This window comes from Ricinus communis, chromosome 3, assembly GCF_019578655.1.
Source record: "Ricinus communis isolate WT05 ecotype wild-type chromosome 3, ASM1957865v1, whole genome shotgun sequence".
Classification (NCBI taxonomy): domain Eukaryota; kingdom Viridiplantae; phylum Streptophyta; class Magnoliopsida; order Malpighiales; family Euphorbiaceae; genus Ricinus; species Ricinus communis.
The window spans coordinates 25,054,296-25,080,250 of record NC_063258.1 but is presented as its reverse complement, the minus strand read 5'-3'; the positions used below and the strand labels follow the sequence as shown (position 1 = coordinate 25,080,250).

The 25,955-nt window shown below is 33.9% G+C and overlaps 4 protein-coding genes across 4 annotated transcripts; 1 reads left to right on the top strand and 3 right to left on the bottom strand.

Moving 5' to 3' along the window:
- Positions 1 to 239: 239 nt before the first annotated feature.
- Positions 240 to 5,587, bottom strand: LOC8268264 (NEDD8 ultimate buster 1). Its single transcript, XM_002532264.3, has 11 exons — positions 4,935 to 5,587; positions 3,449 to 3,568; positions 3,224 to 3,320; positions 2,764 to 2,799; positions 2,480 to 2,667; positions 2,262 to 2,364; positions 1,858 to 2,039; positions 1,700 to 1,777; positions 1,185 to 1,287; positions 1,004 to 1,097; positions 240 to 902 (listed from the first exon to the last, which is right to left on the bottom strand). The coding sequence occupies exons 1-11, from the start codon at positions 5,246 to 5,248 to the stop codon at positions 538 to 540; spliced, it is 1,680 nt and encodes a 559-aa protein (XP_002532310.1). The 5' UTR covers positions 5,249 to 5,587; the 3' UTR covers positions 240 to 537.
- Positions 5,588 to 17,410: 11,823 nt separating this feature from the next.
- LOC8268263 (protein ALP1-like) lies at positions 17,411 to 19,027 on the top strand. The gene has a single exon (XM_002532263.4). The coding sequence runs from the start codon at positions 17,558 to 17,560 to the stop codon at positions 18,818 to 18,820; it is 1,263 nt and encodes a 420-aa protein (XP_002532309.2). The 5' UTR covers positions 17,411 to 17,557; the 3' UTR covers positions 18,821 to 19,027.
- Positions 19,028 to 20,641: 1,614 nt separating this feature from the next.
- Positions 20,642 to 22,329, bottom strand: LOC107262295 (receptor-like protein 15). The gene has a single exon (XM_015727289.2). The coding sequence runs from the start codon at positions 22,265 to 22,267 to the stop codon at positions 20,759 to 20,761; it is 1,509 nt and encodes a 502-aa protein (XP_015582775.2). The 5' UTR covers positions 22,268 to 22,329; the 3' UTR covers positions 20,642 to 20,758.
- Positions 22,329 to 25,955, bottom strand: LOC8268278 (receptor-like protein 13). The gene is made up of 11 exons (XM_048372372.1): positions 25,576 to 25,955; positions 25,319 to 25,474; positions 25,127 to 25,201; positions 24,995 to 25,044; positions 24,889 to 24,952; positions 24,700 to 24,774; positions 24,455 to 24,610; positions 23,712 to 23,789; positions 23,209 to 23,361; positions 22,741 to 22,890; positions 22,329 to 22,662 (listed from the first exon to the last, which is right to left on the bottom strand). The coding sequence occupies exons 1-11, from the start codon at positions 25,940 to 25,942 to the stop codon at positions 22,346 to 22,348; spliced, it is 1,641 nt and encodes a 546-aa protein (XP_048228329.1). The 5' UTR covers positions 25,943 to 25,955; the 3' UTR covers positions 22,329 to 22,345.

Sequence of the window (25,955 nt, the reverse complement as noted above, 5' to 3'; positions counted from 1 at the left end):
AAGTAAGGCCAATGTGTGATATTTACAAGGCATGTCACCAATCTCAGTAACCAAAACTGTAATTGTAATGACAGTATTCAAATTTACCACAGTTTATATTTAATTTATAAAACAAAATTCAGACTCATTGCCCAAATGAAATTAAAGAATCAGCTTAAATGAACATAAATAAAGATTAACTGATAATTTAACAGCACTTTCTTTTTTCTATGAATTTAAAAGCAAAATTCAGACTTCCATGCAGTATTAATTTGGTGGCCTGTGCATTCCATGACTAATAACATCAAAGAAGCTTCTTACATTGAAAAATCCCCCAAATAAAAAGAAGAAGAAGAAGAAAAGGTGATGTTAAGGCATGCATTACCATTTCAATTAGGCTATATGCTAATAATCTTTGTTTCTGCAATGCTGATCAGTGGAGCTCTACCATTTACATTACCTTCAGCTCTTGATTTCTAAGAAGCTCAGCTCCATCTTACTTATTGACATCTATTAACAGAGATGTATTTAAATTAAATGTTCTAGCCAGTTCTCTTCTCACTTTGATGAAGAAGCCCTGTTGCTGCTGTCCACAGAATTCAGCAAAGCCATATATTCGTTTATGGCTTCGCCTTCTTTTGTTACTTCTATGTCATAGTCAGATAAGGCATCTCCTTTTGCTATTTCTTCTGCAATTGTATCCTCCATCTCTAGATCCCTCTGCTCAACTTCACTGGCAGATGGGCCCTCAGTATCATTATCGTCGCTCAAATTGTCTTGATTCAAACTGTCGACAGCATCACTGGTAGGTCTGGAGATACTATCACTGTTGGTAGCAGAAGCTGTGGGGTTAGTCATTGATCCTGTCAGCAACTGTTGCATTGCTTGCTCCACAGAGCCACCAGCTCGAACAGCTTCAACCACTATGAACCATAAACAAGAAAAACCTGTCAATGACTTCACAGTGGTATAATACCTGGCAGCCTAAGAATCAGAGATACCTATATAACTGTTTAATTAATACCTCTTGATCTTTCAAAGCCCATTGATACAAGCTGTTCAATTTTTGTCCCTACTTTTCGTTGATTTCTTTTTCTTTTCCTTGATTCTATATCATGCTGCAAAAGAAGAAAAGAAGTCAGTGATGTTGCAATTCTAAATAAAATTCAAACCCTTGAACATTTTCTGTAGATGAATTAAGTAACCTGGATGGCTGTATTAGTTTGTGGATTTGTCAAGTCATCCAATGCCTTCTCACTGTCATTCTCATTTCTTCGTAGAGCCTCAGCAGCAAGCTCCTTCTCAAACCTGCCATATCGAAAAACTTTTAGCTTTGTTGGAGCTACAGTTGCCTATGCAGCTTGATGGACATGGATTGTATTCATCAGCTAGTGAAGTTTCAATTTGACATTACAAAATGCCATCAAATTAGAACTGTGGGACCCTAGATGCTAAATATCCAGCAAGTCAACACAATCATGTGCCGACTTCTACAGATTATGAAAGTCAGCTCACGCAAGCATGTGTGCATTCTAAGAAAAATGTTGGACCCTATTCAGATGGAGAAGGTGAAACATGTAGGCAACAGTAACTCCTACATGCTAATCCCAATTTAGTCTCTAATATAAGAAAAATTGCATTAGGATAGAAAACCCGAATTAGTTTTACGTTGATATTATGTCTGATGGACATCACCGATGACAAAATTCTAAGTACTTACCCTAGAGAAACCAACTCTTTCAATCTCTGAAGATCTACAGCTTTCTTTAAGGCTGTTTCTCCATATCGTCGTTGCTCTCTATGCACATTAAGACCGATTAAGAGAACCATAAAAAAGATATTATCATATATTACAGATGTCACATTTATTACATTCACCTAATTTCAGCTCTTCGACGAATGTCATCCTCCATTTTCTTTGCTTTCCTTTCCTTCTCTTCAACAAGAAAATTAATGGCACTCTCAATATCTTGATTGCTCATTCTCAATGCCCTTTTTGCATCATTCTCCTTAAAGCCCATGCCCATAACTATTGATAAAGCTTCATCTGGCACTCGTAACTGGAACCAAACAAGGCATATGTATTGAGGGGCAGAAAAAGGAAAAAAAGTTCTGTTACTAGCATCATAAGACAATTAGATAAATAGAGCAAAAACAAAAAAGGAAGGGGGAAAAATCAACACGTGATCTGGACAACAATAAAAATAAATAGCAAAATAAAGAGGGTGAAAGAAGTAGGTAGAGATGAAGGGAAAATAAAATAAAAAATAATTATGTCCAACCTGGAAGAATCTTTCTTGGGCTGATGTCAAATACTTCCTACATTTATCAAACTGGCCACTATGATATGCCACCACTCCTTCCAACAGCTCCAGTCTCAAATATCTAAAATGATGTATTACAATGAACTAGCTTCAGTTTAGCCAACCAACATAACTCTTTAACTTCCAATTCCGTTCATGAATATATATACAAGGATAATATGATCATAACTACTTACAAAGAAAGCTCTGAAGAGCGTCCTGCTTGAAGGAGTCTGAAACGGGAAGAATCTTTTCCATGAGCACGTTCAAGTCCTTCTCTAGCCTTTTCAAGGCGTACTCCAGCAACTGATAGCCACGCAATATCACGGAGCATGAAATAGCACCACACCATGTCTATTTGCAGTATAGAGATATTGTCAACAAGCTGAATCCGACCAACACATAACCAAAAAGTTAACAAATTCTGCGATAAAATATTCAATAAACTATAAAGAAATAGCATAATAATGGCTTTACTTACTTCAATGGACTTGGGATTGCAAAGAGAGAAAGCTTCCTGCCATAAAAATTGAACATAATATTGACTTCTTTTCTCAATCACAGGACAAATTCTGAAATAATAATGCTAAAATGACTATCCTGACAAACAAATACTCAATGTCATAATAAGGTGATTTGGTATGCATGAGTAATCCTTCAAAGGAATATTCATCTACAACCATCAATTTTAGACTTCAACAATCAGGACAGACATGAAAAAGTTCATGATAAACCAAGAAAAATGTTATCTGTTAACTTAAAAAGGAAGAATGCAGAGGAGTAAATAGTTCAATCTAAAATCAAAATAGATGTTAAGAAAATTATGTTGACAGAATATTGAGAATGACTGATTTAGAGCTTTAGACCATATAAAATAAATATTCAAAATAGATTAAAATAAACTGGCAAGTTTTTTAAAATAAAGATAGATGCAAACTAACCTCTCCCATGGTGAGCACTTCTAAAGCATCTTTAAACATTTGCCTTCTAATTAGGCCCTTTCCATTTGCATGAAGCATCAGACCCATCATTATTGCCCTGCCATGCAATGGTTAAAACCTCAATTCCAATCAACATAGGATGATGGACTCTTAAACTAATAAATTAGCTATACATAATAAGATACATGGAAATCTAGAAAAGCGCAAGCTGCATAAGTAGCATACTGTCTATCAGTCTCAGAAAAGTGCACTTTTTGCCCACTCTGATCTTCAAGTTCTATATTAAAGTCATCTAACGGTAATGATCCATCTCCATGTCTCCTGGATAGTGCAGTGACAGCTGCCCTGCCAAGGTACGAAAAGATCAACATGTTAAACTGGGAAAAAGAAGTGCTCAATGCTCAAGTGAAAACTTATTAAATTGTGAAAACTACTGATCTTTATGAACATCAACAAATAGAGCAAGCCAGCATGGCCCAAATACACATTTGAAAAGTCTACCTTCATTACCAAGTGGCAGATATAGAACGAATAAGTAATAATTTTCCTATAGCGAACTGAACCAACGCCAGTTACTTGTTTTAAGTTTCATTATTTTACCGAAGCACCTTTTTCTTTTTCTTTTAAAGAACTTTTTGCTCCAGGAAGAGCAGAAAATAAAAAGGCAATGCTTGTTGAGTAAGATGTACTTACTGACAAATCCCTCTGCCTGATGTACTAATTTGGTTATTGTATTAACTGGTAATCATCCGTTATAACAGATTAGAAACTGAAAAATGCAAAACTGTTTTCCAAAAAGCAAAGGCTAAAAAAGGATAACCACAAAGAGCTGCTTCGATCAAATTACTTCAAAGTCCGCTGGAAGTCTGAAACTTTAGCTTAGTTTCTTGGAAAAGAAATCCAAGATTCTTAAGCGTATGTCAAAAACAACCCACATGAAAAAATCTTCTAATGCATTCCAATATTCTCACTATGTTAACCACCCAAATCACATTGCTAGCCATCCAGTTCTCCAAAGAACTTAATCTTCTCACCAAATTCTTTTCTGAGCACAGAACATATACACCTACCTCCATATACCATTACAATCCATCATAATCAGCCGTCCCATCAACAATAGCAAGTGAAGTACCCCCATAAAACATTTTTATACAAATCATAATTACAAACTTAAAAGGCAAACAAACTGATAAACACAAAATACAGATAGACAATTATAACCAAAATATCAAACAAAACTGGACTTTCAAAGTAAATGAATTTCAACCAGAAGTATTAACATATTACAATAAACCCAAGAAACCACAACAACCCGTCAATAAAAACCAAAAACAAAGTCAATTAACGTATCAAAGATGACATCTTTCTAAAAGCACACACATAAAGCTCACTTGACTTGTGCTCCTCAATGAATAGCAAGTCAAAGACCCCAACAGACCTTGCCACAAGACACTCTTTTGCAAATCATAATTTTAACAAACCTAGAAACCAAGCAAAACTGATAAAGCAGACAGCGAATCATATATAATCAGATAAAAACATCACTCAAAATAATGACTTTCACACTAAACCAAATGCAATAAACCAAATACCATAAGAACTCATCAATTCAAAACTAAAAACAAACTAAAAAAGAAAACATCTAAGATAATATCTTTTCTTTTCTAAGAAAAAGGAAAAAGGAAAAGGTATCAAAGATGACAAAACTCACTTTACTCTGGCCAATCTACGGTTCCTTTCTTCATCAGCCATCAATTCCTGCTTCAAAGACTTACCCTCTTCAACAGAAACACGACTAGCAAGAATTTTAGAGTTGTTTTTAACACCCAATTGCCTAAGCTTTTCACTGCCATCACCATCTTTCAATACTTTACCAGCACATATTAAATTGATTGAATCAGTACCCATATTTGATTGCTTTGAAACCTCTTGTCTCAGCATAGAAACAGACCAATTCTCCAATTCTACTTCTATTACACCAACCCATATGCCTGCTATCTTTAGTTTCGCCACTGAAGAAGTCATAGTGAATTGTTTTGTTTTGGCAACAGAGAGAGAGAGAGAGAGAGAGAGAGAATGAAAGATGATCAATTTTGGGGTTTTATATATAATGGTTATTAATATTAGGATTAATATGAAAATATTGTTGTTAAAGTTCTGGACTTTTGTAATTTGCTTGATGACTACGGTTTGTTTTTTTTTTTTTATTTGGGTTGGACGCTTGCTTGGAACTTTTCCCTTTAATATGCCTACTTTTTTTTTCTTTTTAATTTTTAGTTACATATACAAATAAAAGTAATGGAAAATGCAAAAGAAAAAACAAACTAATAGTTGAAAAATTACAGATATTAGATGTAAAATGTTTGCTCTAATAATTTTATTTTGATGACGGTTTTAGGTTTCATTGTTCGCTCATGAATTAGGATGCAGCCACTATTTATCTCTTACAATAGATATAATATTTTATTTTTAGTATTGGTCGTTATTTGTTTCGTTTTATATTAATTATTATTTTTAATATTTATTTAAATTTTAAAAGAATTAATAATTTTAATTATAAAAAATATAATTAAATTAAATTGTTTATCCATATATATTACAGACTTTATTATATATATTTTTCAATATTATATATATGCAGATTAGTTCATTTTTTAAGGATTATTTTGAAGAGCAACTGATGTAAAATTGTTTAATTAATTTTTTAAATGGCAACTAATAGCTTTTAAATATTAAATAATTCTAATTTAGACCTTAAAAACACTAATTTAAAATTGTTTAAATAATTAAAATCAAATAGTTTCTTCTTTTTATTATTTCTTTATACAACTAAATTAATTAAAATATTTAACCTCCCTACTGATTAATATAAGTATTATTTGTCATTATGTTTAGCATATGACTAAAATGTTCATACTATTATATTAATGACATTATGGAGCACATTAAAAAAGAAACTTTAATTAGTTTCTGTATTAGTAATTAACTATTTTATCAATAATATTTGATAATGATTTATCAGATATTTAATACCAATTAGCTAATAGCTATTAGTTATTAATAAGTGATAATAATTTATATATGTCGATAATAATTTAATTAGACATTAGTTTAATCTATCGATTAATTTTAATTTAGTTATGATGGGACAACACAAGAACGAGAATAGGATCCATTCCATCGATTTAACATTGCATTGTCAGCCAAATAGGTATGAAGAATGATTTCCAACCTAAGTTCGTTAATAACACAAGTTATCAAAGGACAATGCTTTTCGAACTCAAACATTCTTCATTGCAATGTGGGCTTGAATCCATAATGAGTGTGGAGGAGCTTATGTACAGGTATTAAATAGTATGTTATCCATCATTATGAGCATGGAGGAGCTTGAATCCATCATAAACTCTATTATTCTCTAGTATTCGTTGGTAGATTAATTAGCAAAGGCTTTTTTTAGATCTATGGGCCCCCTTAGATCCCCCATCTGTAACACCCCCATCACATGCTAACTAATAAACATTAGCCAGGAAACATACAAGCGTCATAGAATATATACTACAGGTAGATAGGTCAATATGTAGGTTGTCAAGAATCCAGACACAAGGTTATTAACATATAAACATATGATTATACTTAAACATCATTTAACAAGTATTACAAACATCTTCTTATGCCTTATAAGGCATACTTCCATATATATCACATAACTGCATACAAAAATGCATCGGAGGAGACTTCACAAAACCCGGCCCAACTTGATGGGCTAAAAGCTAGACTTCACATACAACCAACGGATGCACTACTATTTACAAACCCTGAAAAGAAAAATTTTGGAGAGGGGTGAGCCTCCATTTCGGTAAATAAATAATCAACATAATCTATATCACATACACTTAATACAATTTCCACCCAATCACATAACTTTCCATGATATTCATAGTTTAGGTAGAAAGTCATACCATTCTGCTCAATTCATTACAACCATCATAGAAGAAATACAATTCAACAATTATGGTTAGTTCTCACGGCTTGTGGATCCCCTTTAATGTGCCGCTCCGCCTCATCCTCACATATCACACACGTAAGGCTCGCCTCATCTCACATTATACACTTTTATAGCCTCTCTAGGCTTTAGCCTCCCAAGGCTTTATATATATATATTTTTTTTTTTCACAGGGGAATCCACCATTCACATGCACATATGCACTTAACATCACAATTCAATCATCTCACTTATATCATATTTCAGTAATAACAATTGTTCCACTCAACACCAATCATTTCCATCTCAGTCATTCAAACATAAACAATATTAAGCAAACGCAACCATTTGCGGAACATTTGATTAAATATATGAACATAGCAAATATTAACTATTTACTTACTCAAAATATACTTATTCCTTTAGCATATAAGAACCTCCTTTCTCCACAACTTCCTTTCCAGGGCCTTTGAGTACCAACACATTCATCAATTCACATTTCATGCATATTATAAATATTCATGTAAATGCGAGTTCTAATGCATTACAAGATCATCCCTCTCTAATTCATAGGTCTAACTCTTCCTCTAAGACTCTCAATTACTGTTTTAATATCCTATAAACATTTCCCATCTAGTTAAATACCAATTTAACTCAAACTAACATCAATAAATTGCATAAAACTAATCTCCAACATTTCTGTTTTCTAGACAGAATTTAGTACCAAGGTATATTTATTGCTGGGCAAAATTGGCTTAATACAAAAATCTCATATTAAATAGACATATCCATTTATGCGTCTAGTTTCATCTCCAAGAAGAATTACTCAATTCCGACTTCTATAGATTTAATTATTTTCAAATTACTGAGCAAGGGTCATACAGCTAGTTGTACCCGAGCAGCAATCTGTTTGCTCAATTTAAGCAACCAAAACGGCAAAAATAGCAAAATCACAAAACTACAAAGTTATAGAGGACTCTTTAAAATTTCCATAGACACCAATTAAGCTTAATTTGGACTTATATAACCCATGTTATGCCTAAAATACAGAACATCAAGGTTGCTGGAATTTTGACAGTTTTCTATCTTAACATACTTAAACTTAAATCAAGCTTAATCTTTATACAATCATTCAATACTCTACTAATTCATGATAATCAGACCTTTAATTAATCAATGAGAGCATCATATAAAGTTTTTTCAATTTGTAATCAAGAACCATAATGACAAATTAATAACACTCAAGTAACAACTTACCAATTTCAGCTTTTGGGTTGCTAATATAGCTTTAGCTTGGCTCCTTCAATAGTTGGCAAAATCCTATCTTAATCTTAAGTTTTTCTAGGTATTCCACTCCTCTCTCTTATTCCAAATTTTGTGTTTTTGGCCATGAACGAATTTTAGAGAAATGAAGAGGTAAAATGAGCTTGCTCATGGTTCCAATTTCCAATATTCCTCTCTTAATGCCACCACCTACTAAACTATTTTTATCACCCTAAATTAATTCTTACTAACCATATATAGGTACTAACTTTTAATTGTATCTTTTAAGTCCAATCTATTTACCCAACCTTCAACTATTGGTTCAATTAAGTCTTAAGGCTTAATACACATAACCCAAGTACTTAATCAACTTATCTAAATTAATAATCTAATATCATGCTTCTTATTCTCTACTTATAATTAATATATATATGTTCTCATAAAATAAAAATATCATTGATATACCATCATATGCCCAATGATTAAATGTAAATGCACATAACATGGATGATGAGAAAATGCAAGTATAACTCTCCCTTCCTTAAGAAATTTCGTCCCTGAATTTTAACAACTCACCAACATTGCAATGGAATATATGCGGATATACTGTCTCATATGCTCTTCTACTTCCCAAGTTGCTTCTCTTGGTGAATGATGACTCCACTTAATTTTGACCATAGGAATGTCTTTCTTTCTCAATTTCTTAACCCTTCGATCAAGAATTTCTATCGGCTCTTCCACATATGTCAACTTTTCTGTGATTTCTATCTCTGGCTCTGGAATGATATGACTAGGATCTGATCTATATCGCCTCAACATAGAAACGTGAAAAACATCATGAATAGAAGACAACTCTGTAGGTAATGCTAACCTATAAGCCAATGGTCCAACTCTTTCAATAATTTCATAAGGTCCTACATACCTCGGACTCAATTTCCCTTGTTTACCAAACCTTAATATTCCTTTCCATGGTGATACCCGCAAGAAAACTTTATCACCCACAATATATTCTATTTCCCTTCGATGCAAATCATCATAACTCTTTTGTCTGTCCTGTGCTACTTTCAAATTCTTTTTAACTATCTCTATCCTATCCACTGTTTCTTGTACCAATTCTGGACCTTCAAGTCGTCTTAAACCTTCAACATCCCAAAGATACTGGACTTCTACATTTCCTCCCATACAAAGCTTCATAAGGAGCCATACCGATACTAGAATGAAAACTGTTATCGCGAAATTCCATCCGTGGTATGTAATCATCCCAGTTACCCTTGAACTCAAGTGTGCAAGCCCTCATCATATCTTCTAATGTCCGAATAGTTCTTTCCGATTGCCCATCCTGTTTGAGGGATGAAAAGTCATCTTGAAATGAAGCTTAGTACCATATGCTTTCTCGCAAACTCTCCCAGAAACGAGAAGTAAATCTGGGATCCCTATCTGATACAATAGATATAGGCACACCATGCAATCTAACAGTGTCAGAAATATACAATTCAGCAAGTTTATCAAGTGAATCTATTTGCTTCACAGGTAAGAAATGAGCACATTTAGTAAGTCGATCAACAATTACCCAAATAGCATCATGCTTGTTAAATGTACGCGACAATCCCATAACAAAATCCATAGTAATCTTATCCCACTTCCACACAGGTATAGATAAAGAATGAAGTTTACCTGCAGGTGCCTAGTGCTCTCATTTCACTTGCTGACATGTCAAACACTTACTCACAAATTCTGCCACATCCTTCTTCATTGTCTGCCACCAATAATAAGGCTTCAAATTTTTGTACATTTTGGTACTTCCAGGATGCATTGCATAAGGTGCATAGTGCGCTTCATGCATGATTTCCTTTCTCAAATTTCCTACATCAGGTACACATACACGGTTTCTATTCAATAACACACCATCATCTTTCAACACAAATTGTGTATTCTTTCCTTCTTGTACTCTACCCTTCATCCTTTGCAAATAAGAATCTTCACACTGTGCATCTTTAATTTTATCTCCAATCAAAGGCTTTACTTGTAATGTGGCTAACAGATCATCGTCATAAACATAAAACTTCATATCCATAGCTCTAAGTGTAACTAAATATTCTCCATTGTAACAAATCATACTTGAAAAATTTTCCACTAACTTCCTACTTAAAGCATCAGCAACAACATTTGCTTTTCCAGGATGATAATCAATAGTGCAATCATAATCCTTCAGAAGCTCAATCCATCCTCGTTGTCTCAGATTCAACTCTTTCTGCGTAGGGATATATTTCAAACTCTTATGATCAGTAAATATCTGAAATGTCTCCCCGTATAAATAATGTCGCCATATCTTCAATGCATGTACAATAGCTGCTAATTCAAGATCATGTGTAGGATAATTCAGCTCATGAGGTCGCAACTGTCTTGAAGCATAAGCTATAACCTTCCTATGCTGCATTAAGACACATCCAAGTCCTTGCCTAGAAGCATCGATATACAACATAACCTCCATTTCGGATGGCAATGCGAGTATCGGTGTAGTAGTAAGCCTTTTCTTCAACTCTTGAAAATTTTGATCACATAACTTCGCCCAATCGGAATGGCACATTCTTCTTTAATAAAGCTGTTAGAGGCTTAGCAATAACTGAAAAATCTTCTACAAATCTTCTATAATAGCCAGCTAACCCAAGAAAACTTCGAACTTCAGAAACATTTCTAGGCGGTTCCCATTCAATAATTGCTTTAATCTTTGATGAATCTGGTTGCACTCCATGTTTAGAAATAATATGCCCTAAGAATGCAATTTCCTCCATCCAAAACTCGCGATTTGTTGAATTTTGCGTACAACTTGTTTTTCCTCAAAATCGTAAAACAATTCTCAAGTGTTGTTCATGCTCTTCTAGGCTTCTAGAGTAAATCGAATATCATCAATGAACACAATAACAAAGTGATCTAAATATGGCTGGAAAGTCTTGTTCATCGATTGACATAAAAGCGGTAGGAGCATTTGTTAAACCAAATGGCATCACAATAAATTCATAATGCCCATACCTTGTTCGAATCGTCTTGGCAATAGATTTCTCTTCAACCCGGAGTTGCCAATAACTGATCTTAAATCAATTTTAGAACACAGTTGCACCTTTTAACCGATCAAGCAAATCATCAATTCTCGGCAATGGATATTTATTCTTCAACGTAATCCTATTCAATTGCCTATAATCAATACATAATCGCATACTACCATCATTTTTCTTCACAAATAGAACTGGTGCTCCCAAGGTGAAGTACTTGGCCCGATGAAACCTTTATCAAGTAACTCTTCTAATTGCTTCTTTAATTCTTTCAATTCTAATGGAGCCATTCTGTATGGTTCAATGGAAATAGGTGTCGTACCAGGGATGATGTCAATCTCAAAATCAACCTCTCGATTTGGTGGCAAACCAGGCAAATCATCTAAGAATATGTTAGGAAATTCTCCGACCACCGAAATGTCTAATACCCTGGACCGACCTTAGTAGTATCTATAAAACTAATTAGATATGCTTCACATCCATTTTAATTAAGCGACACTTGATCGCTTCTTTGAAATCAAACAATTAGGAATTGTCTTCCTTTCACCCACCATTACTATTTTCATTTCTCCTTGTATTTCCATAGCCACTTCATTTGTTTTACAATCAACAATAGCATGATTTCTTGCCAACCAATCCATCCCCAAAATAACATCAAACTCTCTAAGATTAATAACAACCAAATCTGCATGTAGTTTGACACTATCTACTACTACAGGACATGATCTCACTATCGATTTAATGTGATAATACCCCCGAGGCATAGATACATATATATCATAACCTAATGCCTCTATATTAGCATGAACATGCGATGCAAAATCATGTGATATGAATGAACATGTGGATCCAGGATCAATAAGAACATGTGCATCAGAATCATGAATAGAAAGTATACCAGTAACAATTTCAGGTGCTAAAAATGCTTCATTTCTAGTAGTAGCAAATACTCTAGCTTGTGCTTGTGGTTGACCAATCATTCGATGGTGTTGCTGAAATAGTTAAACCTCCTCCGCCACCTCTTCCTCTGCCTCTGAACCAACTGGAATATTTTCACCAACACTACTCTGACCCACTGTATAAGATTCTCGAGTATTATTTCTTCTCATAGGACAATCTCTAGAATAATGTCCTCGGCCTACTACAAGTAAAACATACTACCGGTCTAGGTCCCCAACATTCTCCAGTATGTCTCCGCTTGCACGTGGGACAAGCGGGGCAAACCCTCTTGGTGAAACTTATCCTCCCTCAAGTCCCGGATGAATTGTATCCACCTCTACTATAAGGTACTGTGGAGGATCTACTAGGCCGACCACCAAACCCTCGTCCACGATAACTACTCCACTGTGAATTAGAGCCTCTAAACGAAGAAATACTAATATGTCTTGGAGGATTACTATAAGCACCAATGATCTTCTTCTTTTTAGCTTCCATAGTATTCATTTCAAATGATGTTTCTTCAGCTCTCAAAGCAGCTTCAATTGAGGCATTGTAATTATGAGGTTTCACTACCATTTTCTCACGAATGTCAAGCCTCAAACCCATCTCAAATTTCTTCCTTTCAGTTCTTCGGGCTATTTCTTCCGGTGCATACTTACATAATCTCACAAATTGAACTTCGTACTCTGAACATATCATTCTTTTCAATCAAGAAATTCAAGCTTCTTTCCTGTCTCTATAAATTTCGGAGTATACTTCTCAAAGTAAATTCTCTCAAGAAATCATTCCAAGTCAAAGTCATTGGTCGATCTTTGCTTCTTAAAACTGTTTCCCACCAATCAAGTGCATCTTTTTCTATTAAAGATACTGTATATAGAAGCCTTTGTTCGGATGTGCAATTAAATCTATCCAACACCCTTTCTGTATTTCGTAACCATTCCTCAGCCTCAACAGGATCAGTAGTACCTTGAAAAACATTAGCACCTTGTTTCCTAACTCTTTCATAATTCTTATCTATCATAGCCTTTTGTTGTTGAATCCGAGCGTGCTTATTGTTTGGTTGCATCGGAAAATCCATAAACTGTTCCATAACATTTTGTACATTCGATTGTGCAGCATTTTCAGAATGTAACTCATGCTCATCATGTTGATCATGTTCAGATGCATTTTCATGACCATGCACAGACTCTAATGACTTATCTGGGCCAGTTGCGTGTTCTCCTTGTCTCTCCATCTATATATATGAAATGCAAATATTCAGTCAAGTTCAAAGAACATATATCATATGCTTAATGATGTGCAACATGAATCTACTCCCAATGAATCTAATCCCTGCTCTGATACCACTAAAATGTAACACCCCCATCACATGCTAACCAATAAACATTAGCCAGGAAGCATACAAGCGTCGTAGAATATATACTACAGGTAGATAGGTCAATATGTAGGTTGTTAAGAATCCAGACACAAGGTTATTAACATATAAACGTATGATTATACTTAAACATCATTTAACAAGTATTACAAACATCTTCTTATGCCTTATAAGGCATACTTCCATATATATCACATAACCGCATACAAAAATGCATCGGGAGGAGACTTCACAAACCGGCCCAACTTGAGGCTAAAAGCTAGACTTCACATACAACCAACGGATGCACTATTATTTACAAACCTGAAAAGAAAAATTTTGGAGAGGGGTGAGCCTCCAGTAAATAAATAATCAACATAATCTATATCACATACACTTAATACAATTTCCACCCAATCACATAACTTTCCATGATATTCATAGTTTAGGTAGAAAGTCATACCATTCTACTCAATTCATTACAACCATCATAGAAGAAATACAATTCAACAATTATGGTTAGTTCTCACGGCTTGTGGATCCCCTTTAATGTGCCGCTCCACCTCATCCTCACATATCACACACGTACGCTCCGCCTCATCTCACATTATACACTTTTATAGCCTCTCTAGGCTTTAGCCTCCCAAGGCTTTATATATATATATTTTTTTTCACTGGGGAATCCACCATTCACATGCACATATGCACTTAACATCACAATTCAATCATCTCACTTATATTATATTTCAGCAATAACAATTGTTCCACTCAACACCAATCATTTCCATCCCGAGTCATTCAAACATAAACAATATTAAGCAAACGCAACCATTTGCGAACATTTGATTAAATATATGAACATAGCAAATATTAACTATTTACTTACTCAAAATATACTTATTCCTTTAGCATATAAGAACCTCCTTTCTCCACAACTTCCTTTCCAGGCCTTTGAGTACCTGTCAACACATTCATCAATTCACATTTCATGCATATTACAAATATTCATGTAAATGCGAGTTCTAATGCATTACAAGATCATCCCCTCTCTAATTCATAGGTCTAACTCTTCCTCTAAGACTCTTAATTACTGTTTTAATATCCTATAAACATTTTCCATCTAGTTAAATACCAATTTAACTCAAACTAACATCAATAAATTGCATAAAACTAATCTCCAACATTTCTGTTTTCTAGACAGAATTTAGTACCAAGGTATATTTATTGCTGGGCAAAATTGGCTTAATACAAAAATCTCATATTAAATAGACATATCCATTTATGCGTCTAGTTTCATCTCCAAGAAGAATTACTCAATTTCGACTTCTATAGATTTAATTATTTTCAAATTACTGAGCAAGGGTCATACAGCTAGTTGTATCCGAGCAGCAATCTGTTTGCTCAATTTAAGCAACCAAAACGGCAAAAATAGCAAAATCACAAAACTACAAAGTTATAGAGGACTCTTTAAAATTTCCATAGACACCAATTAAGCTTAATTTGGACTTATATAACCCATGTTATGCCTAAAATACAGAACATCAAGGTTGCTGGAATTTTGACAGTTTTCTATCTTAACATACTTAAACTTAAATCAAGCTTAATCTTTATGCAATCATTCAATACTCTACTAATTCATGATAATCAGACCTTTAATTAATCAATGAGAGCATCAAATGAAGTTTTTCCAATTTGTAATTAAGAACCCTAATGACAAATTAATAACACTCAAGTAACAACTTACCAATTTCAGCTTTTGGGTTGCTAATATGCTTAAATCCTTTAGCTTTAGCTTGGCTCCTTCAATAGTTGGCAAAATCCTATCTTAATCTTAAGTTTTTCTAGGTATTCTACTCCTCTCTCTTATTCCAAATTTTGTGTTTTTGGCCATGTACGAATTTTAGAGAAATGCAGAGGTAAAATGAGCTTGCTCATGGTTCCAATTTCCAATATTCCTCTCTTAATGCCACCACCTACTAAACTATTTTTATCACCCTAAATTAATTCTTACTAACCATATATAGGTACTAACTTTTAATTGTATCTTTTAAGTCCAATCTATTTACCCAACCTTCAACTATTGGTTCAATTAAGTCTTAAGGCTTAATACACATAACCCAAGTACTTAATCAACTTATCTAAATTAATAATCTAATATCATGCTTCTTATTCTCTACTTATAATTAATATATATATGTTCTCATAAAATAAAAATATCATTGATATACCATCATATGCCCAATGATTAAATGTAAATGCACATAACATGGATGATGAGAAAATGCAGGCGTTACACCATCTCCTTACTCTTCAATCTCGGTAGATAAAAAAGTGGCTCACTTTATCGATTCTTATTGCAAAGAGTGGAAGAACTCTCTTCTCCGTCAATATTTTGCTCCTTTTCAAGTTGCTACACTTATTAGAATCCCTATAAGCACTAGAAGTTCAACAGATACTCTAATATGGCATTACCACTCATTTGTTGTACAAGGCATTGGGCACTCTGCTATTGAAACATCTTTTACCATGCCTGATAGTCGTCGGTGGAAACATTTATGGAAAATGAGAATCTTAAACAAAATTAAAATATTTTTTATAGAAACTTTTATCAAATGCATTCATTACCAATGGGATTTCTAATATACAGACGACTAGGTAGAGAAGGCTTTTATAATTGGTACAGACCTTCGAAGACTCGACTATATCTTTTCTTTCTATGTTCGTTTTCTCAACACATTTGGCATCTCTCCTTTAGGCATCATATCAAGTTTTCCACTTGGACTCAATTTTATTAGCATTGAACAAGCTTATTCGTGATTTCCAAGATGAAAAGCAATAATGATTCAACGGTCATATTGATAGCTTTCACTCTATGTAATATTTGGAAGGCGCACAACGCATGTGTATTCACAGGAAAATGGTTTTCAGGAGGCGGTCTAATAGAGAAAGCATTGGTCTTCTTGCACGAGATGTTAGTGACCATATTATTCAATCATCCTTTAAAATGTATATCGACATTATATAGATGGGCATCAGGTTTTTCTTGGCCAAAGGTAATTTTTGAGGGAAATTTGTAGATATTTTCGATGTAGTGAAGTCTTCTATGCATGTTTAATTTTCTTGTATTCCTACAATTCGTAATTACTTTGACACACAAGTTAGCCAAAACAGTTTTTCCCTCAAAAATTTGTAAACTAAACTAGACAGTCGACTTTTTATTCAGTTAATTGAACTGTATTTACTCAAGAAAGTAAGTGAACACTGAATGAATGCCTGTTTAATATGAAAATTCTGTTTTGACTCTTTTTCATGAAAAGAAAATCTAGATTGCAATCTGTTTGCTTTTCAGGTTGAATTTTTCAACAACATTTAGTTTGTTATAACAAAAAAACCCTCAAAATGATTTGTAAAGTTTTCATTAAAAAGAACACAAAATCTCATAATTATAGGCTCATGAAATTAATCTCAAAAACAATCTTCATAAAATTGCTGTCACAAAATATATTTGCTTGAGCTGGTAACTTTTTATGTTAATTTATTCTTAGATGATCAGTTTTATTTTTTTCTTAAAATAATAATAATAACAATAAACTAATTAATCAGTGCGTGAGCCAGTCTACTGTTGCAAGGCCAACAGAATAGCCGTTGGTTTTGTCGCCCAAAACTGTCCAACAGCACCTCTCTTTCCACCATCACAAATGTGATCACTCAGCTCAACTGCCCTCCACTTCACCCTCACTCTCTCCATGGCAGCCACCGGTGAACCCTCCAAATCAACCGCCCCAGCAACCCCTAAACCCGCCCGTAGAGGCAGACCCAAAAAGCAACAGCAGAAATTAACAAAACAGCAGCTCATATCTTTACTATCTTCAGCCACATCTGCAGCACACTCCTTCTTCTCTCAAAATGAACTCCAACTTCTGCCTTCTCAGTCTCTTTCCCTCGAATCCCTTCTCTTTTCTCTCCCTTTTTCTAAACCCTCTCCTTCGCTTTGTCCTTCTTTCTTTCACCGTTTCGTTTCCTCTGCTCATTCTGATTTGGACCCTCGTTGGCACGAATTCTTTCGCATGTCAAAACCAACTTTCTTGAATCTTCTTTCTTTAGTTTCCCCTTCTTTACTCTCTTTCCTTCCTTCTTCTATTCCTCCTGATTCTGCTGTTGCTGCCACCCTCTTTCGCCTCGCGCATGGCGCTTCTTATGAAGCCTCCGCCCGTCGATTTGGCCTCGACTCATCTGCTGCTGCTTGCCTTGCTTTTTATAGTGTTTGTAAAGTTCTTAATGAAAACTTGGCTAATTTGGTTGATTTCGGAAGTGATGTAGGGCGAATTATTGAGGGTTTTTGTTGGATTTCGTTTCCTAATTGTTGTGGCGTTTTGGGGTTTGGTAAATTCGCGATTGACAGTGATGTGTTAGGGAAAAATGGGTCTATGTTAGTTCAGGCATTGGTCGATTCCGAAGGTAGATTCTTGGATATTTCTGCTGGTTGGCCTTGTACTATGAAACCCAATTCGATCTTTACCCAAACTAAACTGTATTCACGAATTCAGGAGTTATTAAGTGGACCGTGTTGTCAGCTAAATGATGGGAATTCAATTCCGCAATACATATTGGGGGACTCTTGTTTCCCTCTGTTTCCGTGGCTGTTAACTCCTTACATTAGGCCTAATGAGGAAGATAGTTTTGGTTCAGCAGAAAGGGAGTTCAATGCTGCTCATAACAGAGCAATGAGGCTGGTTAACACTGCATTTGGGAGAGTCAAAGCACGGTGGCAGCTGTTGGCAAGAAGATGGAAAGAAGAGTGTGTTGAATTTTTCCCATTTGTGATCGTAATGGGTTGTCTGCTGCATAATTTTCTAATAAAATGTAGCGAACCAGTGGCAGAGGAGAGTGTTGGTTGCTCTGAGGTGGAAGAAGAATTGCCTGTTTTTGGAGGAGAGGCGGATGAGAGAGGACAGAGGATCAGAGTTGCGCTTGCAAAGCATTTGAGTCGGGCAAGCATGAGAAGGTAGATGAATAATAATGTTATGTCAATGATCATAAATGCCTGTAGTTGTAGCAGTAATAAAGAGTAGGGTGCACACGTTGTTGTTAGTTTCCCTCTTTGCTTTTCCTTGTAAATTAATGGCTGTAGTTGCAGTAATTAGAGGCCAGAGGACGATGCCTTTGGATGTACATTTTCTCTACTCGAATGGATCAGTTTCATTTAACATTGATGACGTTTATGTTTAACTTTGATTTGCTTTCCATTTTCAGATTCACTGACCATCTTTCTTTACCTAAGAACTTGATGGATTGATTTGACTGATCATATAGGGAATGTTGTAATTAATTGTCTTGGCTATATATAGTTCAACTATTGGAAATTCTTTGTTAAAGAAAAAAAAGAAAAAACTATTAGAGTTCTGTATTTAAGTATTTGAGTGTTTCAGAGTGCAAGTTTGGAACCCTGAAGCTATGGGTTGGGCCAACAAGTTAGATTGTTCAGTTACTTATTATAGGATGAGAATTTTGAATACTGAAGGTATGGGTTGGGCTAAGAAGTTGCATTATTTTAATAAAATGACTTTTGATTTGTGTAGCTGAATGAGTTCAAACTTTAGCCAGATACTATTTAACCAAACTGATAAATAAATAAATGATAAAAAGACAAAAATAGGAAACAATTCTGAGAAAGCAAATATTGAGAGGAAATTATGCCAAGAATGCAGCTAAATGTTTAGTGTTTAAAATTTAAAGTCTCAATTTCATTGAATAAAAATGAGGAAGGAAAAGCAGATTCCAAAGAATCATCATATACTTATAAGTTTAAATTAAATAAAAGGACAGTTAATCTAGGTCCAATCTAAAGCTTGAAAGATTACCATATCTTTAAAATGTTTGGATACCATACAATATTCTATGTGGTCCTGGAACTAATTATCGTTGTATTTGGCCATCATGGCATTTGGCCATACTTAAATAATTCAACTTGCACAATTGAATTGGTATCTCGCCTTCAAAACTATTATTACTCAAGAGAAGGTAACCCAATTGAGATAATCCTCCAATCCATGATGGAATGCTTCCAGTCATATGATTATGGCTGAGATCTAAAATCGTAAGCAAATCAAAGCGACGGAAAAATGCATGCTCCAATGATCCTTGGATTCTATTTCTGGATAAATGAATTTTCTGATATACTTGAAAGACTAAAGTTAGATGATAGATTTCCTGAAATATCATTGTCTGATAGAGTCAAAATTAAAAGAAATGGCATATTTCCAATCCAATTGGGGATGTTACTAGAGATTTGATTGTTAGACAAATTCAAATTTTCCAATGAGCTCAAATTTCCAAATGAAAAGAGAGTGCAACTAGAGAATTAATTATTAGATAAATCTAAAATTTTCAATAAGCTCATATTTCCAAATAAGAAGGGAATGCTACCATGAAAACCACTTCTAGACAAAAGGACAGTTAATCTAGGTCCAATCTAAAACTTAAAAGATTACCATGTCTTTAAAATTTATGGATACCATACAATATTCTACGTGGTCCTGGGACTAATTTATGTTGTATTTGACCATCATACCATTTGATAAATTAGAAGAAAAAGTACATTGAAATACCATTTCTACTTCAAAATTTCCAGATTTGTTATTTTTTTAAAAAAATATGTCTGTGTTATTGGTACGTATCAGAAAATTCAACAAAGAGACCTAAAGGTCTCATTCATACAATTTTAGGGTAGCATCTCTAATCAAGGTGTTGAACCATATTAGAACCAGTTAGTAAACGGGTGCAATCCATTTCATTAAAAAATTAATGATGCTACAACTTTCTCAAGAGCTGCAGAGTAAGAAATCAAATTTATCATTCACTGTAGAAATCAAATTTACATGGCCCATTAAGCACGATTTATTCAAAACAAACACAACAGCATACTAACTAAATTTCATCCAGAAAGGCTATCTCTGAAACTTAAACTTGGGAAAATTGTCAATGATAAAATAGTAGTAGTTGTCTATACTCACTTGAACGTAGTAAAACCAGATTCTTCTCCAGTAAGGATTTATGTATAGAACTGCAGCTATCCCCAATAACACCATCAGGTAAGCCACCCCAAAGCTCACATAAAAAACTTCCATGTCTATGAGGCCCATGCTTTCTGAATTGTGAGTTGAAGCTCTTGATATTAATAGTGGTGATTCCCTTGCGCTGCAGTTTTTTGGCAATGGACATCCATAAAGGAAAGGATTTCCTAAATAACTACTTTCACCAAATGTTCCAAATTGTGCAACCCCTTCAGGTATCCTGCCAGATAAATTATTGTACGACACGTTGAATGCAGCCAAAGAATATAACTTGGTGAGCTCCAAAGGAATGCTCCCTTGCAACTTGTTGTTTGAAAGATCCAAACTCTCAATTTGACTTAAGTTGAAAAATGTTGTAGGGATTGATCCTATCAAACTGTTGTACGATAAGTTTAGTAGCTTAATCTCACTGAGGTTTCCAAATTCAAGAGGAATGCTGCCTGTAAAGTTGTTGCCAGAGAAATCAATTCCAGAGATGTACGTAGCAACTTTTCCCTCATAAGACAAGGATATACTCTTCGTTATTAACTCTAGATGTCCTTCCATGTTTAAAGAAGAAATATCTGGTGCATTTAGGAAAGGCCTATCTGGATTGCTACTACATTTTAGACAAGGGTGAATATGACCAGTAAGTTTATTGTGTGAAAAGTCCATTATACTTAAATAATTCAACTTGCACAATTGAATTGGTATCTCGCCTTCAAAACTATTATTACTTAGGAGAAGATAACCCAATTGAGATAATCCCCCAATCCATGATGGAATGCTTCCAGTCATATGATTATGGCTGAGATCTAAAACCGTCAGCAAATCAAAGCGGCGGAAAAATGCATGCTCCAATGATCCTTGGATTCTATTTCTAGACAAATGAATTTCTGATATACTTGAAAGGCTAAAGTTAGATGGTAGATTTCCAGAAATATCATTGTCTGATAAAGTCAAAATGAAAAGAGATGGCATATTGCCAATCCAATTGGGGATGATACCGGAGATTTGATTATTAGACAAATCCAAATTTTCCAATGAGCTCAAATTTTCAAATGAAGAGGGAATGCAACTAGAGAATTGATTATTAGATAAATCTAAATTTTTCAATAAGCTCATGTTTCCAAATGAGGAGGGAATGATACCATGAAAACCACTTCTAGACATTTTTAGTTCTGTCAGACTTGGAAAATATGCTCCAATCTGCGTTGGAATACGACCATGAAAGCTATTATGAGATATGTCCAATCTAGATAAATTGATATGAGATCGAATTGGTAACTGGAGAGGCCTCGAAAGAGAAGTATTGGCTAAATAAAGTTTTTCTAGGTTTGTATTATTATCTAATAACCAATATGGAAACCTTCCTCTGAATTTGATATTCGACAGATCAATCATTTCAAGATCATGTTGATGGTACAAGAATTTAGGAAATACTCCACCATACCCATCACTAGACAAATAAAGGAATTTCAATTAGAAATTTGGGGTCATATCATCCACCTCTGTTTCTGCATATATTTCGCAACCAACACAATCAAAAGATGTAAGATTTGAGAGGCTGACAAAAGGATTGAGAGAGATTGGGATTTGGAACTTATTATATGAAAGACTTAGGTGATTGATGGATGTCAAACTGCTGAGGGGTGATGAACTGATACTTCCATTGAAGCTATTGGATGAGATATCTAATCGTTGAAGAGACGTCAAATTTGCTAGACACCAAGGTAAATTACCACTGAGGCTATTGAATGAGATATCTAAATCTTTGAGATGTTTCAACTCGCACAACCCTGAAAATTAAGTTATTTTTTAGATTTTCAACTGGAGTGTTATATGAGAAAGAGAGAGAGAGAAAAAAAATGTTTTACCTTGAGTTGATGGTATGGTGCCAGTGAGTCCACACTGAGTTAATGACAGAGTCTTGAGAGAAGTCAGTGTTCCAATGCTTTGTAGGAAGCTATTGTTGAGAGTAGAAAGATCCAAATGCAAATGTTGCAAATTTCTGAGAATAGGGAAGCCTATAACCAACAAATGAAATTTTTAATGTTTGAATAAAACAAATTCTTTTCTAAGAGAAGAAATATTTTCCCTCCAATTAAATGAATAAATAGAAATTTGGTAGAGATTAATGCTCTAAAAATCCAAAGGAGGAAGTAAATGAAATAAGGCTATTCATTTTCACTAGTCAAACACAAAAAAGGTTAATAAAAAAATTCTCTGCTAAAATTTTAATGGAGATCCCCATCCAAAGAAGAATAGTTCTAAGAAAACTCTTTGATGCTGTTCATATGATCGGATCATATAAAAAGAACAACGTTCATATACAACAATCATACCTTCAGCAAATATGTCATCTGTAAAATTATTATTTGTCAAATAAAGTGTCTTGAGATGTGGAAATGCTTTCAATGATTGTATTAGATTGCTTCTTCCACTTGTATTGATCTCTTCTAAATAAAGAATGCTCATATTGCTTGGACCTCCAAAATCTGCAAGTTATGTAAATTCAAAATAATATGATTTCATACTTTGATAAAATCAAGACTTCTTTCAAACATATGTAACTAACTTTTTTTAAAATCTGCATTTATTAACTCAATTGTTGCCACTACATATTCAGTCCACAGTTTAATTAATATTTTAAATGATTTTTTTTTTTTAAATTATGAAAATCGCTCTTTGGAATCAAAATCTTAAGCCATTAGATGGTAAAGTCTCAACAATCAAGTAAAATCTTATTTTTTTTCTATACAATTATTACCAACACATAGCATGTAGCAAAATGATCACCTTATATCTAGGTTCCGACATTTGCCTATCCTAACAATTAAGTTAGTACCTGTTGTTGATGAAACAAATTCATCAATCCCATTTCCACTAAGATCCAGTTCCTGCAGTTTGCTCCAAGCATCTAATTCTAAGTAGCAAAAGAATAAAATTAAAACATAAAGCCATTAACAAACTCGAAGGAACCAAATAGAGTAAATATAAATATTAGGGATTAAAAGTGTTCAAATATTAGGCTAAACCCATATTTAGGTTCCTGTATTATTTGGTTTTGTTTCAGTTGTCCCCATCCATCTATTGTGACTTAAGTTGTCCTCGTACTTTTATTTTTATGATGATTTAGTCCTCACGTTACACATATTTTTAAACGCCATTATTTATGTATTTTTTAGTAAAATTGCCAACTTGGTCAATGATAAGGACATGTGCTTCCAATGAAGCTTTTATGAAAATAAAAAATTAAAACAAAAGTTAGTGAAGCTGTAGATAATAAATAGCAAAGTACAGCAACAGCCCTCACCCTCACCACTATCAAAAATCTGCAAAGTTATTGCTCGATTGGTCTCGCTTGCCCTACTGTTAAAGTTAGGATTCAATGAGTACAACGAGGATGACTTACGATGCAATAGATGGGTACAGGGATCTAAATATTATGTTAAATCTCAAAAAAGACTTTTACTAATTTATCTTTTAACAACTATCACATTGTTTTATGTAAAATTGTTGAATATACGATTACATTGAGCAATGAGTAATAGCATAACAAAAGAGAAAAGGAAACGAATTATATCTAACCTTTCAATTTAAAAGATCCTTCCAATTGATTGTGTCTTATTTTTAGAGTTTTGAGAGATAAAAGGCCTTTGAGGAATGAAAAAACGTTATTATCGAAGTGATTAACACTCAAGTCAAGGAACTCTAGGTTGTTCAACTTCAATAATTCTTCACCACCTGCAATAGAAATCATCTTTTCGTTTTAAATAAAACTTTTTTTTTTCAACAAAAAAAGAAAAAAGAAAAATGATTTATTCAATTCATACCATGCAAAGATTTAAAGCCTTGAATTTCATTTCCTTGTATACGCAACTCCTGAAGACTTATTAGACAATTAAATTCTGCAAACATGAGTGGCACTAAATTAAACTCATTTAAAAATGGATAATAAACAATAATGTGGCTTCTTTATTTTGGTTGAGAGGAGAAAAAAAGAAAAAGTAAGTGGAGCTTACCTTCAATATTGAGTATTCCTTTCAATTGGTTGTAACTTATAAGTAAAGTTTTGAGAGATGAAAGCTTCTTGAGGAATAACTAAACGTTATTATCAAAGTGATTAACACTCAAGTCAAGGTACTCCAGATTGTTCAACTTCAACAATTCTTCACCACCTGCAATGGAACTCATCCTTTTTTCTTTTAGCAAATTTAAATAAATTAATTAAAAAGAATTATGAATTTATTCAACTAATACCATGCAAAAATTTAAAGCCTTCAATTTCATTGTCTTCCATATGCAACTCTTTCAGTTTTGTTAGATAATTCAGATCTGCAACCATGAGCAAAACTACTTGATTAAACTAATTTAAAAATGGATAATAATCAATGACACAACTTCTTTATTTCATTTGATAAGAAAAAAAAATAAAAAGTAAGTGAAGCTTACCTTCAACATTAAGAGTTCCTTTTAATGTATTCTCATTTATATATAAAGTTGTTAAAGATAAAAGACCACCGAAAGATGATAAAATGTTGTTGATGAAGTTGTTATAGCCTAAATTAAGAAGCTCCAAGTTCTCCAATGTCGATAGCCTTTCAAAACCTGCAGCAAAAAAAATAGCAATTATGAATTGTATTTAACATTACAACTTATTTAATATAATAATTTGGATTCCAATGTAGTATATAATACAAGAGACAAACCTTCATTATTAATGCAACCAACTATCTTATTTCTGAATACGTCTAAATGCTTTAGTTCTTGGAAGGGAAGAAACAAAGAGGCATTTAGGTACCAATCTTTTGAATCCCAACCATACCTTATGCCTCCAAGATGGAGTTCAGTAACTCGTCCTGTAGTAGTATTGCAAACAACTCCATTCCAATTACAGCAGTCAGTATAAAACCCCCAAAAAGAGAGAAAATTGCCATTAGGATAGTTGAGGAAAGCCTTAATTTGCATGAGAGCATTTCTTTCAACCTCCAAACAACCATCACATCTCCATTTTCCTTGTATGTCTATAAATATAATAGTCATCATTACTAATACTACCCATCTGCATTCCTTCATTTTTTTCTAATAT

Coding starts and splice junctions, on each gene's coding strand:
- LOC8268264 (XM_002532264.3), bottom strand. CDS start 5,248: ATGACTTCTTCAGTGGCGAAACTAAAGATAGCAGGCATATGGGTTGGT. Junction 2,668..2,763: donor GCAATCCCAAGTCCATTGAA/GTAAGTAAAGCC, acceptor GGTCGGATTCAG/CTTGTTGACAATATCTCTAT. Junction 903..1,003: donor GGGCTTTGAAAGATCAAGAG/GTATTAATTAAA, acceptor TATGGTTCATAG/TGGTTGAAGCTGTTCGAGCT.
- LOC8268263 (XM_002532263.4), top strand. CDS start 17,558: ATGGCAGCCACCGGTGAACCCTCCAAATCAACCGCCCCAGCAACCCCT.
- LOC107262295 (XM_015727289.2), bottom strand. CDS start 22,267: ATGATTGATCTGTCGAATATCAAATTCAGAGGAAGGTTTCCATATTGG.
- LOC8268278 (XM_048372372.1), bottom strand. CDS start 25,942: ATGAAGGAATGCAGATGGGTAGTATTAGTAATGATGACTATTATATTT. Junction 25,475..25,575: donor TGGTTGCATTAATAATGAAG/GTTTGTCTCTTG, acceptor TTTTTGCTGCAG/GTTTTGAAAGGCTATCGACA. Junction 24,775..24,888: donor AGGAATACTCAATATTGAAG/GTAAGCTCCACT, acceptor TCATGTTTGCAG/AATTTAATTGTCTAATAAGT.